General features: G+C 32.3%; 1 protein-coding gene across 6 annotated transcripts in view; it reads left to right on the forward strand.

Moving 5' to 3' along the window:
- LOC127710202 (FYVE, RhoGEF and PH domain-containing protein 6-like) overlaps positions 1-16,153 on the forward strand; it is an 87,436-nt gene that overhangs the window by 42,688 nt on the left and 28,595 nt on the right. For all 6 annotated transcript variants that reach the window (XM_052215979.1, XM_052215987.1, XM_052215967.1 and 3 more), the window contains 8 exons: positions 9,135-9,291; positions 9,447-9,534; positions 10,010-10,060; positions 10,742-10,800; positions 13,374-13,445; positions 13,732-13,800; positions 14,105-14,188; positions 15,353-15,432. In XM_052215979.1, the coding sequence (XP_052071939.1) occupies positions 9,135-9,291; positions 9,447-9,534; positions 10,010-10,060; positions 10,742-10,800; positions 13,374-13,445; positions 13,732-13,800; positions 14,105-14,188; positions 15,353-15,432 (660 nt within the window). The remainder of the gene's footprint in view (positions 1-9,134; positions 9,292-9,446; positions 9,535-10,009; positions 10,061-10,741; positions 10,801-13,373; positions 13,446-13,731; positions 13,801-14,104; positions 14,189-15,352; positions 15,433-16,153) is intronic.

Consider the following 16,153-nt stretch of genomic DNA (forward strand, 5'->3'; position numbering starts at 1 on the left):
TTGTTACAGCTCACTAGCCCAGAACTTATTGGTAGCAGAATTTACTAGCCCTGTTGGAAGAACTGCTAGCCCATCAAAACTGACCTGCTAGCCCGAGTATGCCTTTACTTACAAATTCAGAGTTTGCTGCATAATACAATGAGTTCTATAAACTTGTTCATTTTTATCTGTTGTACTATGGGTTGATAAATATTTTCAGGCACAGAAAACATGTTCATTGGTCTTGTCATGTGAAACCAGTGGTTCAATTCATATATTTGTTGTTCCCACATACAAAGCAGACTTTTTATTAGCGTGCTCGTGAAAATAACAGCAATATTTCACAAAACATTGTTTCTGGTTTATCGTCGGCATCAGCTTACCTTGCCCAGGGTAATCTTTCTGTCCATGACACTATAAATGTTCTCCGCTTTTCCCGGTCGTATTTGCCAGTTTCTGGGGATGAATTTTCAGCCTCATTACCGCCCTTCATCTACCGTTTTTCGTTTTGAAACTGACAAAGTTCTTGTGGTGCCCATACTAAAATATTTGAAATATTTTGTTGCCTGATTTCGTGCTCAACAGCTGTCCGAGAAAAGTACGGGAATTGCGATCAATTCATGATACTGGTCCACCCAGAGTAATTTGTTCTATTTTTAAAACATGTACAAAATCAGTTCAAATTCTTGGAATCCCAGATGACGTAATTGAATCTGATTGGCTAATATAGAATAGTGATGAAGGGATTTTCCACTTTCTATTTTGGAAACACAAAGAATTTTTTGTACTAGTCCGTCTGGCCATGGAAGTAATATTTAAAAGGAATAACAACGACTAATTAGCATGTATTTACGGCCTGCAGTGCTCTGTACTAAAGTCATATGGTTTTATCCAATTATAGTCTCAGCGGCATTACCCCTTTGGTTACTATCTGTGATACCGCGGTTGTAAAATGGCATCTGGAATTTCTTATCAGTCACGTGATTTTATCGAGTCTGGTAATTATAAATCACCTGTGGGAAATCCCTAGTTAATTAATAACAAGGTGGCGCTGTATCATATAAAACTTCTACTTTCAGAAAGAAATCGAATGATGTAAAAAACTTGAAAAACGGACTAGAATTGTTTAAACTACAACAGTTTAACAAGGACAATTATATTTATTTTTGCATATTTTTGCTTTTTACTGTTTGTTTTAAACTGATGTAAAAGTGTTTTCCGATTAAAAGGGGATCATGAGTTAAACAGGTAATAACGATGAAGCGATCAGGTTTCACATGATGTTGAACAAAATAATGTAGACAGATGTAGACATAGAATATTTTACTGTTGAAATGTGCCAAGTTTATCGAGATTTATAAAAATATTTACTTTCAAGTAATTGATTACATTATTGAAACTGGACAATTAAAATCGGGATCATAAGTTCGTAAACATGTTAAATTTATATCTATTTTAAAAAAATGTTTACAATTGAATACTAATATTAATGTAGCACGTTACAGCAAAAAGAAAATCAACCATACAAAACAAGCTTGACGCTATCTGTCTGGTTCATTCCTCCTATTCCCACTTTTTATAAATCTGGTAAGAAAAGTTAAAATTTCATGTGGGAATAGGGGGAAAACTTGTACAAACAAAGGATTATACTGTATAAACATTGTTTAATCAAACTTTAATTGACAAGTGTTTTTTTTTAATAGGTAATAGGTATTTTTTGTATGTGTATGAATTCTGTGTTTTTAATTAAAATAAATATGAAAGAAATGGAAAAAAATATAAGTAAATTATTTTATTTCTTTTATAACACAAATTCAACAGTAGATTCAAGCAAGCATTATACTATGAAACAAACAATACAAGTTAACAGCACTAAAACAAATCACACATTGTAGCACACACATTAGAAATTCACTTGTGTATAATCAAGATATTTGAAATGATTACTTTATAGAGGAGGCATGTTGTCAAAAAAAGTATTGTAATAAATATTAACATTTTTTTCAATGCTACATGTTAGTATTATTTTCTGTCTATCGTTTTGTTATTTATGTTTTTCTTTAGTAACAATCCTATTGTTTGGATTTTAAACTAATAAAATTGTTATTCTTATTCTGTATATAAGTCTATTAAAGTTTATTAATCTATTCAACCAGAAGAAGGTGGGCGGCTGCATCACCAAACTGTACTGTTGTGACTTCCTGGTTGCGGTGTTTAACCTTAAGCTCTTCTAATCTGTTGTTGATTTCTACATACTTTCGTTTTTGGGCCATTCTCTTCCTACCGACTGCATACTGGATCATGGTCAGGGCGTTGAAAGCTTCCTCATGTTTCAGTAGTTTTATTAGTTTAAAGATCTTTGGATATGGGGGCTGGACATGTTTCTTCAGCTTGCTGTGCCATCCCTCTTGATGATGAGTAGTCCTCGGTCCCTGTGTTGTGTAATGGTCCTAAAGGTGACTGTTCTGTTCGACCCAGTATGTTGTTACATAGTCTGTTAATGGCGTGTAGTTGATATTAGTATCAATCTGATCTATGTCGGATAGGGCATTAAACCACACATCTTCGACTTCAGCAGTAGGCATAGCGTACTAGTTGGTGAATGTTGTTGTCTTCCTTGTATGGAACCTGAATCCCTGTTTCTTGTGCTTTTCTCCAGATGCATTGTGTGTAGTGGAGAAAAAAAAACAGCCTTTTGATGTGATTCCAGGAAATACAGAATATGCTGCATTTCGGATGGCGACTTCATAGTGCAGGAAGATAGTGGTAGGCTGAAGTTGTAGTTGGTGTTGGTGGCATACATCTTTGAGTAAAGTCATGAACCTTGTGTATACTAGTTCGCTCTTGGCTGGAAGTAAAATGTGTACAAGTGGATACGTTGCGCCGTCAACCATTGCGTGAAATGTGTGATGTTGGAAGAACAGGCTCGGAGATTAGTAAAATGTACCATCACCATATATGATATCTGCAGCTGCTAAGTGTGTTAGATTCTTTTGAGAACTGAAGATTGACAAACGCCAAACTGTGTTGTCGTCTGTTAGCAGGAATGGGTCACCTTTGGAAGTACATGCCCAAATACCATCTATGTTGATTTCATCAGCAGTTTTTGGTAAAACTGGTAGGTTCTTCTTTCGTTTGTTGTACATGGAAATCTTGCAAGATGGGAAAGTTTGTTATAATATTATCTATCATCAATTTATTTGTTCGGATGACAATATTTTAAGTTTACAAATTCAATGATTTTTTTAATCTTACTTCTATCTATCTGACTTATTTTTTATTTTTAAGTAATTCTTTGAAGAAGAAAAAACATATTACAAATAAACTGTGTATTAAATTATTTTTTTAAAAATAATATTATACTTAAACAGTGTAAGAAATATGTTTTCTTTAAAAAAATACAGGTAAATCTTAGGTAAAATTTTAATTAACCTTGATTGTTATAAAAACAAATTATTTATCAAAACATCTATTGTTATTTGCATGTGGGAATTGAAGGAATAGTGATTTTAAAAAAGTGGGAATAGGAGGAAGACACCATCTGTCTAACCGCAAATTTATTTTATATGAATTTGTTTATGTACAAATTAAAGAATAGAAACGTTTAAAATTATGAATATTAAAATTGCCTGGTATACACGAAAGACTTGGATTATTCGTATTTAATAAAAGGGGGTCGAAACATATTTTTTGTACAATCATCTTCTTAACTTTGAGAAATGGCTTCTTAATTTACTGGTTTTAAGTATTAAAATTGAAAATGATCCACCTTTTTTCTTAAATTCAATATGTGATAACTGTCGGCCTAAACTATTAAGATCGAAAAAGACATAAATAGGAAAAATAGACTAAAATCAACATTGAATGACTGACTCTTTTCGGTAGCGTACAGCAGCGGAATGTAACGAGTGAACTATTCGGGTTACTTCGTATGTACATACAACAACAACTGGTCTATTCGTAATTTTCCCGGAACACGAAAATGACCGAAAAGTGTCAGTGATTTGATCTATCACATGCCGAGAGTCAATTACCATGCCATATATTAAACCAATTAACGAGTTATCCAAAGATGGGCGGTAACGCAGATGAAACCTTTGAAGTGACGACATTGTTATTCCTTTCAATATTACTTCCATGATCTGGCATATTGGGTTACAAGTTTTGATCGCCCGAGGCCTAAATGCTCTTGTCCCGGGCATCGGGCTAGTGGATTTTTTAGCCCCTGATTTTAGAATAATTTCTAATTAACCATCAAAATGATCTCTGAAGAAATCCATAGGTCATATGACCTTATGTAAACATAAATAAAAGTACAGCTCTAGGCAAGCACGTGCAATCGTATAATAGGTCTGTTTGATTTCATGTCATAGATTAAAAAGATATGTAAATCATCGTTTACCTGTATTTGAATGATTTTTTGTGGGCAGAATCAGTCAACGAAAGGGATCTTCCTGGTGGCTGTCTTGTTTCACTTTTCATTGTTGACATTCTTTTCTTTTTAAGTACTAAACATAATGAGCCCATTAGTAGCCCTTCTTAGTTAAGGGTTAGATTGAAGTTCGCATGAATACAGATTCAAATGAGTTGAATTATTGACTTGCAGGCCAATTGTGCAATCAATATTTTTTAGCTCATTTTGACAAAATTGAACCAAAACTGACTGCTTATTGCGAAATATTATTTCACAATTCCGCTTTTATAAAAGTCTGAAACCAAAAGAATCATATTTTGATTTTTTATCAACTTTGTAGGTAATTCCTTCAAACATTCCTACAAATATTGACCTTCAAAAAGTGTTTAGTAGTCGTAGTTAGATTAAGGATTATCACTATTTTGTGTATTTTTCCTTTGATCTTTTCTGTGATAATTTTTCATGTCATGCTTCTCTCTTGAGACAGAAAGTAATCGATAGAAACTAAGGGGGCATGTGCAGTTGTCAATGTAAACATCAATGAAGTCATTGGCAAAGTAGCCATAAACAGGTTATCATTGGTCTTTCAAACTCGAGGATGTTTCTCACCGCTTTACCCTTTGATTTGATAAGATTGTAGCTGAGAAACACCCTCTCGTTTGAAATACCATCGATAACTATAAGTATCCCCTAAAATCAATGCTAAGACAATCTTGATCTTGCTGTTAGATGTCAGTTCTTTTGCTTATCATTCAAAACCTTACAAAGATTGTAACACTGAAGTATAATAATAAAAGTATTTATGTTTATGCATTCTCATTGTTTTCTTTGATATCAAAGCAGCTGTAGACTGTTGGTTTATAATATAATTTAGAGGGATGACAACTTTACCTTTGAAAAGGACTGCCTTCTCCAGATATCTAACCATTGAAGTGAATAAATATTGCATTAGTTTTCCTTACTCTATAACATTGAGTGTGTGTGTGATTCTGATAAAACCCAGAGCCTGAAATTTCAAATAGCATCCTAGCATAGCTGAAATTTATAACATCAGATTTTTGTGTTGCGGGTGACATGGAAATAGCGCTCTCATGTGAACAATTTTTTTTTATGAAACTTATATCATAGGTTTATATTAGCAATGTCTTGGACGTGTTCAAAAATCAGTGCCAATCATTCATTTTTAAAAGAGTTATGCCCCTTGGACACATTAATTTTATGGAAAATTGCATCGTTAGCGCTCTCATGTGTACATTTCTTGCAAGAATTTTATGAAACCTATATCATAGGTTTATATAAGCAATGTGTTAGATGAGTTCGAAAATCAGTGCCAATCACTTATTTTTAAAAGAGTTATGATCCTTCCAAACATTAATTATATGGAGAACTGCATTGTTAGCGCTTTCATATGTACAATTCTTGCCAGAATTTTATGAAACTTAAATCATAGGTTTATATTAGCAATGTCTTGTTGTTCTTAAAACACAAGGAAAAACTATTACTGATAGAATTATGATATGAAATTATATGGTCAGGGTATCCTTATGCTTAACTGTATAAGGAAGAACGCCCCTTTAGGATCAATGTAAAGTTATATGATCTTTATTTATAAGTACATAGATGCATTTAAATGACAAAAACTCAAAGGTAATATATATATATATATATATAAACAAGTCTAAATTGAAAACAACGTTCAAACCTATGATTGCGTTGGATAAAAACCGCAATTTTTATACGTGTGCATGCAAAACAAATTTCTTGGTAGAGGGGTCTAAATACAGCACAAACAACATTTTCCAAAAGACCAAAAAAGTGAAAAAGTATATTTTAACAAAACGCATTTGACTAACAGGTCGAACAACAAATGTTCTTAAACCCTGCTGACTGCCATTGGCGATTGCCAAATAAACGGATCACCGATGTAATAAATAGATCGTAATTATAAATTTAATACTAAACAGAAAACAATAAACTTGCGGAAAAGATGGTATACCGCAAACAAAAGGTGCAAAGGTTTTTGTACACCATATCCGGATTTCGACAATTAATGTCTCTTCAGTGATGTTAGGAATCGAAACGGTATTTGGAAAGCCATACAATTTACCTCAATTTGGGATAGACTCTTGAATTTTGAGGAGTCAAAATAGGATGAACGGATCATATAAACCCGAAGGCAAATGTTATACAAGCCCAAACGAAAAAATATAAACAAGTCTAAATTGAAAACAACGTTCAAACCTATGATTGCGTTGGATAAAAACCGCAATTTTTATACGTGTGCATGCAAAACAAATTTCTTGGTAGAGGGGTCTAAATACAGCACAAACAACATTTTCCAAAAGACCAAAAAAGTGAAAAAGTATCCGTTTATTTGGCAATCGTCAATGGCAGTCAGCAGGGTTTAAGAACATTTGTTGTTCGACCTGTTAGTCAAATGCGTTTTGTTAAAATATACTTTTTCACTTTTTATATATATATATATATATATATAATAAAAACTATAACACAATTTTCCATACGTTTCGGCCATTACACAGCCTTCTTCATTGGAATAAATTACAACATTAAAACAACAATTACGTCGCTTGGATACATTACGTTATAATAACTACTATGACGTTCATTTGCCGCGGTTTTTTCTTTTTTTTATAAATATTTTCACTATCGTTCATACATTGTGTTGAGTCCATCAAGCTCTAAAGTTTTAAATTTTTTTATCCAAAAGGCTTCTTTAGTTTTTCTGTAAATTTCTGTTCCAAATACTCTTTCTATGGCGGTAACTTTTAAATTTTTCATCGAATGATTATGCTGAATGAAGTGGTTTGCTACCGGATCGTCTGTTTTGTTTGTTCGTATTTTTGAAAATAATAGGTTCAATAGCATCCGTTGATAAAGTGTATCACCCGTTTGTCCTACATATATAAGTTTTTAGCATTTTGTACAGTTAATTGCATATACTACGCCCACGGTTTTACAGTTTATTTGTCCCTGAATGGTATATTCTTTCCCGGTGTTGTCACAAAATACCTTGGTTTCATTTATGTGTGAGCATAATGCACAATTTTTACTGCATGGTCCACAGCCATTAGTTTGTTTATAAAATAGTAAATTGTGCTTTTTGTGCACTAAGATGTCTTTTATGTTGTTGTCGCGTTTAAATGCTACGATAGGCGGATCGGGGAATATTTTCTTTAGCCTGTTAGATTTGATGGAGAATTTTAAGATTTTTTCTGAGAATTGAATGTATATTTGGAAGCACTTTGGAAAAAGTAATCACCAAGGGTACTCTGTCGTTTTCTTTCTTTGGTTTGTACTGTAATAGATCGTCTCGGTTTAGAATGTCGACTTTTTTTAATTGAACTTCAGTTGTTGAGTTATTATATCCACGTTTTTTCAGGTGCATTTTTATTTCTTCTCTTCTAATTTTGTTATTTTCTTCTGTTGAGCAAATTCTTTTGACACGAATACCGAGTCCATATGGTATAGCATTTTTTAAAGAATTTGGATGTCTTGACGAAACATGTTAGTACTGGTGTTTATCTGTCGATTTTGTAAAAAGATCTGTTTTAAGTTGTCTGTTTTCTATGTTTACAAACACATCAAGAAATTCGATTTTTTCAGTTGAGTAACGCATTTCTGTTTTAATTCGCGGATGTAAATTATTGGACAATTCGTGAAATTTTTTTAATTCATCTAAACCATGTTCCCATATTCCCCAGTTGTCATCAACATATCTCCAATATGAAAACGGGTGTAAATTGCTGTTTTGAAATAAATTTTCCTCCCATTGTCCAAGGTAGGTGCAAGCATAATTCATGCCTAGATGGAAACCAATAGCTGTTCCTTCTGTTTGTAAAAAGTGCTTTCCGTTAAAGCTAAAATTATTATTTTCAATGACTAAGTCCATCATTTTAAGAACATCTTCAGTTGGGATTGATATATCAGATTGATTTTCTAATGCTGTTTTACATGCTTCTCATGCTTCTTTTCGTGGTAAACTTGGATACAAATTAGTTACATCTAAACAAAACATTATTGCGTTGTCTGGTAATGGCTGTTGAATTGCATTTAGTTTGTTTAAAAAATCTGTTGTGTCTTTAATATAGGTGGGCAAGTTTCGAACGTTTTCCAAAAGTTCGTTTTCCACTATTTCCGCGATCTTTTCTGTTGAATGGTTCCGCCCATTAATAATTGTTCTTACCATTGATTTTTTTGGTGCAATTTTGGATATGCTTGTACTTTTCCAGGACATGTTCCTTTCGGTAGTAGATATTTTTTCATGTCTTTGTCTATTATTTCTCTTTTACATAAATTTTCTACAAGTTTCTTTACTTTATTTTCATTTTTCTGTGTGAGATCTTTATCTATTGCTTTGTAAGTATCGTTGTTATTTAATTCTTTTTTGACTTCTAGTTTATAGTCTTCTGTGTTCATTATAACAACGCCGGAGGATTTATCGCTCGGTCGTATCCCGATGCTTGTATCATATAACAGTTCTCGCATTGCCTTTTCTTCTTCTGTAGTAATATTCATTTTAAATTTTCGGCTTAATCTACTTCAAATAACATCTTTTACTGTCTGAATATATTCGTCTAACCATCGTTCTCTTCCGGGTGAGGGTGTGAAATTACTTGATTTTTTGAATTTAGAATATTCGTTTTGATAATTTTCTTTTTCCTAGTTTTCTTCAAAAAAATATTTATAGCAATTAGATATGAAAATGTGATTTCTATTTCAGGGAGAATTGTAAGAAAGTAGCTGATATTTTTGTGAAGAAGGGACCATTTTTGAAGATGTATACAGCATATATCACTGACTTTGAAGAAACTAACAGAGTTTTTGATGATGCTATTAAGAAGATTCCAACATTTCAACAAGTTGTCAAAGAATTTGAGGTAAAAATAGTTTGTGGTATAGGGTATATAAATCTTTTGTAGACTATAATGTCAAAGTCCCTTTTAGAAATAGGATAGTGAGTATCAAAATTTCATGAAAATCATTTTTTTTATATATATATATTAGGCCTACATATGCTTTGGTTTTTTTTCAGATGTCTCCAAGATGTGCTAGTTTGGGAGTAAGGCATTATTTACTGAAACCAATACAGAGAATACCACAGTATAAACTATTGTTACAAGGTAGAAATATTCACAAATAAAGAATTTTGATAGAGTAATTCTATATAATGATAGAAACATCCTTTTTGCATGCTAAGTCTTTTTTGGAAAAAACTAAGATGAATGGAAATAAAACAAAAGTTCATCATGAAAATGCAGATTGAGGAAAAAGAAAAACCATTTTAACTATACCTTAACAGTAATAGATATCATACTTGATTTTGCTTGAATATTAACAAATAATGTCCCACATTGTAATTTACAAATCCTTTCTTCTTCCTGCAAAGTGTGAAACTTTTTTCAGTGACAAAATTATCAAAGTGAAGTTTCTTAAGTTACTCTGTAAGTCTTACCTGACTGTGATTGTAGTTACGACTTTTAAAATTTTATCGTTTCCTCATATTCAAAGTTGTATTGTGCACAAATTTCTACCATTACAAAAATTGATTTGGTATGAAGTTTGATTAAACACATTTAATGTATTTTCCAATTGTAGATTATCTAAAACATCTCTCTCCAGAATCAGAAGACTATCAAAGTACAAAAAGTAAGTTTGATATTAGATCCAGCATACTTCACCATTAAGTTAAAAGTCTAGCATCAATACAAAGCATCATGTGTGTTGCACTTACTCCATAGTCTCAGAAAGAAGGAAATAATTGTATGAAAAAGAGATGAATTTAAAAAGATATGGCATACATGTCATTGAGACAGTAAGGTAATTATAGAACAAAAAATCTAGATGGAGGCTATGCATGTAATTGTTGACATCTTTTTTCTTTGGTTTTTGTGGATAGTTATCTGACAATCATACCACATCTCCTCATGCATCTAGAGACAAAAATCTTCAACAGTAGACAATTGTCCATGCAGTATACTAGGTGTAAATTGCCCAAAGTCTAGAAAATTTGCAATGAAATTAAACAGAGACTGTTAATGATTGCAAACAATACTCCAGTCCATAAATGGCAAAAACAAACATTAGATATAACAAAAGATTTAAACCACTATCAAAGTTCCTGATTTTGGACAAGCGAATGAATATTGGTGGGGTTAAACAATTTTCTTAGCACTCAACCTCCCCCTTTTAATCTTTATTAATAAAAAAAAAAGTTTACATAGAAAAATTTACAATGAAAATCTCAACAGAAAAAATTAGAGGTCTTAGTCATTTATACAAATATGTATCATACATTAAAATGATATGGTCTTTATTGGTCTATTGTAGCTGCATTACATATTGTGAGTGAAGTAGCTGACCATGCCAACAGCAGTATGAGACAAGGGGTAGGTTTCATTATTGCAACTCATTAGTGTTAACAGTGGCCTAGTTGTTTAGTTACCGTAGAAACTCGCCTAATAGTCGATCCTACTATAAGTCGGGTGCCCTTTTCAGCTCCAAATTCTAAGGATTTAGTCTTGACCCTCGTATAAGTCGGACAAAATTTGGGCATTTTTTTTTTCAGCTGACAGTAACTGAACGCCGGTAAAACCAATGCAAATCCAGGAATAATATTCATTTCTGCATTGATGTTTGTTTGGTTTGAATTTAGTTGATGCTCATCATGATAATTTATATTGCTGTTAATAATAAAGATGTATTCATTTCTCTTGTTTTGTTCACTGTTCAAGTGTTTGATTAGCCATGTGTTGTTTACGTAATGCATCAATGATTTTGTAGGGTATGACTAACAACCTATTGTTTGAGAAAAGCCAATATAAACCAATATGAACCTGAAAAATTTAAAGTCAATCAACACTTGATGAAAATATTTTTCACAGCATACATAACTCGGTGTTAAATGAGCATGTACACTTCATAATTCTTATTATATTGTGATGATTAAAGGATTAAAAAAATTAAGTGAAGCTAATCAATATATTAAAATAACTAACTCCAACTCATTATTGTCATCTGTTTACCTATCACTGATAGTTTTCACACCTTTAGTAAATACAACTCTTTGTCTCTTAATTGGGGTTATCAGTGGATTATATTGGCTTGTCAATCAATTTTGTAATTTTTGTTTACCTGAGACACTTTAATGAATAATATTTTGATTTTGGGAATGAATCTTAAAATTATTTTTTGATTATTATATGATTTATAAGCATTGAATTGATATCATGATATCACAATAATGACACAATAACTCCGCTGAAAACATCCTTTCACATATTTGGTACATTGTTATCTCCTTTTCATTTTTGGTTCTTGGCTCTTCTTTTGGGTTTATAGGAAAACCATGTGACCATGAAAATCAATACACAAACCGGAAACCGTAGAATTTCAACACGAATTTGCAGAAAATGTTTACCAAAGAACAAATAAAACACAAAGACAGTATTGTAGTCATTTATTTTCAACAAAAACTTTTTATTTATTGATTTATGTAGGTTTGGCAATCAAAAACGTAGTTTTGACCAGGAAATTAACTCCTGACCACTTTTCTCAAGCTTGGATTTTTCCTCTGGTCGCTAGATCTCGTCTATTAGTCGGTCCCCCTCTCTGGATTATGAATTTTACTCCCAATTTTCCGACTAATAAGCGAGTAGGAACGGTAGTTGGTCAACATCATTATCATTTTTTCATGACGATTCATGGGGCCTTGTTGGCCGAGTTGTCTTACTGGTTCAACTACTGTATCACTAGCCTGTCAACACTGAGGTTGTGAGTTTTGACTGCATATGGCAGGTGTGGTTGACTACAATTTTGATAGACTAGGATTGTCAGTTTTCCAACCAAAGGTTTGTGGTTCTCTGGGCACCCTGGCTTCCTCCACCTTCCTCTACCAGTGAAAACTGGACACCACAAAATAGCTAACAGTGCTGAAAGTGTCATTAAACACCAATCAATCAATCTGAAGCTTCATTCTTCTGTATTCTATAAGCTTCATAGCAACCCCAAATAAAGCCAGAAATAGTAAACAAGCAGAATTTTGTAATATTAGGTACTGTGGATTCATTTTTATTCGTGGTATACCAATTTTCGTGGGTTTCGTGGGTCACAGCGAACCACGAATTTAAGAATTCAACGAAGAATAATCCCGAGAAATGTGTATGGAGTCGGATGTTTATTTCCAGTTATGTTATGCAGTTCTAGTATAGTGTTGACTAACGATAAACATTGTAACATAACACATGTTTTTCTTGAAAGAAGATACAAGTATTTTGATTAAATCAATAATAAATATATCGAATATCAGTGACAATTTACTATTTAAAATTGATTTAAACTGTTCATGGAAAATAAATGCAAGTTGTTAATTACCGTGTCATAGTTTGGTTTACTGGTGATTAAAAATCAATAGGATTAACGGTGCGGGGATATTGCCCGTAGGTAATATTATTTATGACAGGAACATTTATTTTCACACCTTTTACTTATACTTATATATTATATCGTGATTAGGGAAATGAGCTTTCGATCATAGAGTTTTAAATGCCTTATAAAATTCCGACAAGAATTTATAAATTGTAAAACAAACAAATAATTAGTTGTCTCTGTCCATTATTGTAATAGAAGTTTTCAATGAACACTTTAACCTAGAATGACCAAGCGAGGATTTTGACAATTCAAAACCTTTTCAATGAATTCTTTCTTTTTTGTTTGTTTTATTATTGATCAAACCAAGGAGGGTATATGATCTCCTAAATTAAAAAGAAATCCACGAATTACGTATCGGATTTTTTTTTTTTTTTTTTGTTATCAGCGATCCACGAATTTACGTATACCACGAAACGTCTTTTTTTCTCTATCCACGAAAATTGATACCCACGAAAATAAATGAATCCACAGTATATTGATCAGAAATCAGTTTAAATATTTTTTGATGATTGAAAAAAAACTTTCATTTCAGGACCAAGTACAAAAAATGTTAGAAATACAAAAAAGTTTAGAGGGACAGTTTGAAGTAATCAAACCTGGCAGGGTAAGTCTTTTGATAGATAATAAAAGGTGGAAAATATAAACATATATTTCTTTTCTATTTGAAATTTCTAAATGGTGTTGGATGCATCCAAATTTTGAGTAGATGTCCATATGAGCAAAAACATTCTGTGTTTATCTGTATGAATATACAATATATTGTAAAGATTACCTGAAAATTATGTGTAATATTAGTTTGAATGATCAAAGAAATTGACAGTTCAACTCTTTATGTTTTGATTTATTTACAGTGACTTTTCACATGTTGCCTCTAATCTGTATATTTGCAGGATTTAATTAAGAAAGGAGAACTTATGAAATTGTCCAGAAAAGAAATGCAACCAAGGATGTTCTTTTTGGTAAGGATTAATTTTCCTGGCCTTTTCATACATATATATGTAAATGTTAATAGGGATTTGTCAGATTTCACATTTAGGTTGTGGCATCAGTGGAAGATTGGTCTAGGTAGATTGGAAATACATATTAGTTATCGGGTATATCCCAACAGCACAAACAAAGTCACGGTTTCATGACAAGTCATAGTATACACTTCTAATTCTCTTTTACTGTGTACCAACTTATTTTATAATTTTTTACTTTTTTTATGAACGCATTATATTATCTATACTCACTATTTTTATTTTTATTTTTTTTTATTTTCAGTTTAATGATGTGCTGTTATACACTACACCAACACCTACTGGGGGATATAGACTGAACAATGTATTAACTTTGAGTGGTATGAAGGTACCTATCAATATAGATTCTTTATTAAATCAGATTGTCAATCTTACGACACATTCAAAAAAATTTTAAACTCTGAAGTAAACTTGCCCAACAAGTTCCTCATTTCCTTGGATATTTTCTGTATTTGCTAGTGACAACCTAAACGATAGTTGAAATTTTAAGAAGAAAATAATTGATAATATGAGTATTGTTGAACTATGTTGATTTGTTTTGTTTTTTAAATTGTGGCAGTATTAACTTATGGTCAATAGTAGGCCATCTTTCTTAGGGCCACTTCTTCAGCTTTTGAAATGATGCTTTAAAGTATGAGGGCATCTGATATATAACAAAGATCCATTTATCATACTAATGCATGTTGCAGTTTATCAACTTTTTAAGTTTTACCCTCGTCCGTCTGTACGTCCGTATGTACATCTGTACGTCTCAAAATTGGTTTCCGTTCTCTAACTTTAGTTTACCTCAACCAAATGTTATTAAACTTATACACAATGCTTATTACCACAAAACACAGATCAGGTTTGAAGTTGGGTGGCATCACTTTTACCTTTCTAGAGTTATGCCCCTTTACAAATGGAACAATTGTTGAATTTTTTCGTTTCTGTTCTCTACCTAAAGTTTGTCTCAACCAAATGTTATGAAACTTATTCACAATGCTTTTTACCACAAAACTCAGATCAAGTACGAATTTGGGTAGTGTTACTTTTACCGTTCTTGAGTATGTCCCTTTATAATGTTATATGCAAGCGGGAGCATCATTTGTGTCCCATGGACACACTCCCCATTTATTGCCTCATGTTTTCATATAAGAAGAAAAAAGATGTGTATAATTTAAATCACTTATGGGGACTCGGTGGCCTAGTGGTCTAAGTAGTTCATCTACAGTATCACTAGCCTGTAACACTGAGGTTGTGAGATTGAACCCTGAACCTTGCATTTGACCCGAATCTTATTTGACTAGGATTGTAAGTTTTCCTTCCAGCTTTCTCCACCAATAAAACTGATTGTCCGGATATAGCCAATAGTGCTGAAAGTGGCGTTAAACACCAACAATCAACCAATAAGATCAGTTTGAAAATAAGGAATACTTACTAAAGTTTAAATGAGACCAGTTTATTCAGTCTAGAGATGCTTACAATGATTTTATGCTGCATGTAATCTTTTCAGATAACTTTACCAGCCTCAAAAGAATACAACACAGAATTTAACATTGTTACAGTACAAAGATCATTTACAGTAGAAGCTAGGTAAGTGGAATAAACAGATGGGAACATACTTATAAAAATATGGAGATGTGGTATGATTGCAAATAAGACAACTATCAATTGTAGATGTAAACAACTACAGGTCACTGCCTGCAACAATGAGCAAAACCCATACCATATAATAAGCTATTAAAGGCCATAACAAAATGTGAAAGTTTGATTGATTGTTGTCTGAAATTCTCATAAGGATGTCATAGTTCACTTTTAATTAAACTAGTATTATAGAATATCTACAGAAGGTCTAAGTTTTAATGAACTTTTTTATGAGCCCAAAATTCAATGGCTGGGGCATAAGATGTTATTGTCTTTCCATCCTTGTGAAATCTAACAGTGGTCTTGTTTTTAGATTTTCTATGTAGACATTGAGCTGATGTTTGTGTATAAAAAAGAGGCATAAGATACCAAAGGGACAATAAAAACTCATAAGTTGAAGAAAAACAGACAATACCATGACAAAAACAGCCAGCAAAACACTACATAGAGGACTGATCATACACTCAGACTAAGCATGTTTTAGAAAAATTGTACTTGTTAGAATAATTCATTTTACCTGATGATATTTAATTGGTTTAAGGTTCATTTGATATGAAGTTCACAATTAGTTCAAGATGACTTACTTTTCACAGAATTACAGGTTAATAACAGTCAATGTGCATTTACAGCACATCTTGACAGATCTAGTTTTTATGTTGGGATAAAACTT

This window comes from Mytilus californianus, unplaced genomic scaffold (assembly GCF_021869535.1).
Source record: "Mytilus californianus isolate M0D057914Y unplaced genomic scaffold, xbMytCali1.0.p SCAF_1, whole genome shotgun sequence".
In the NCBI taxonomy this organism is placed as follows: Eukaryota; Metazoa; Mollusca; class Bivalvia; order Mytilida; family Mytilidae; genus Mytilus; species Mytilus californianus.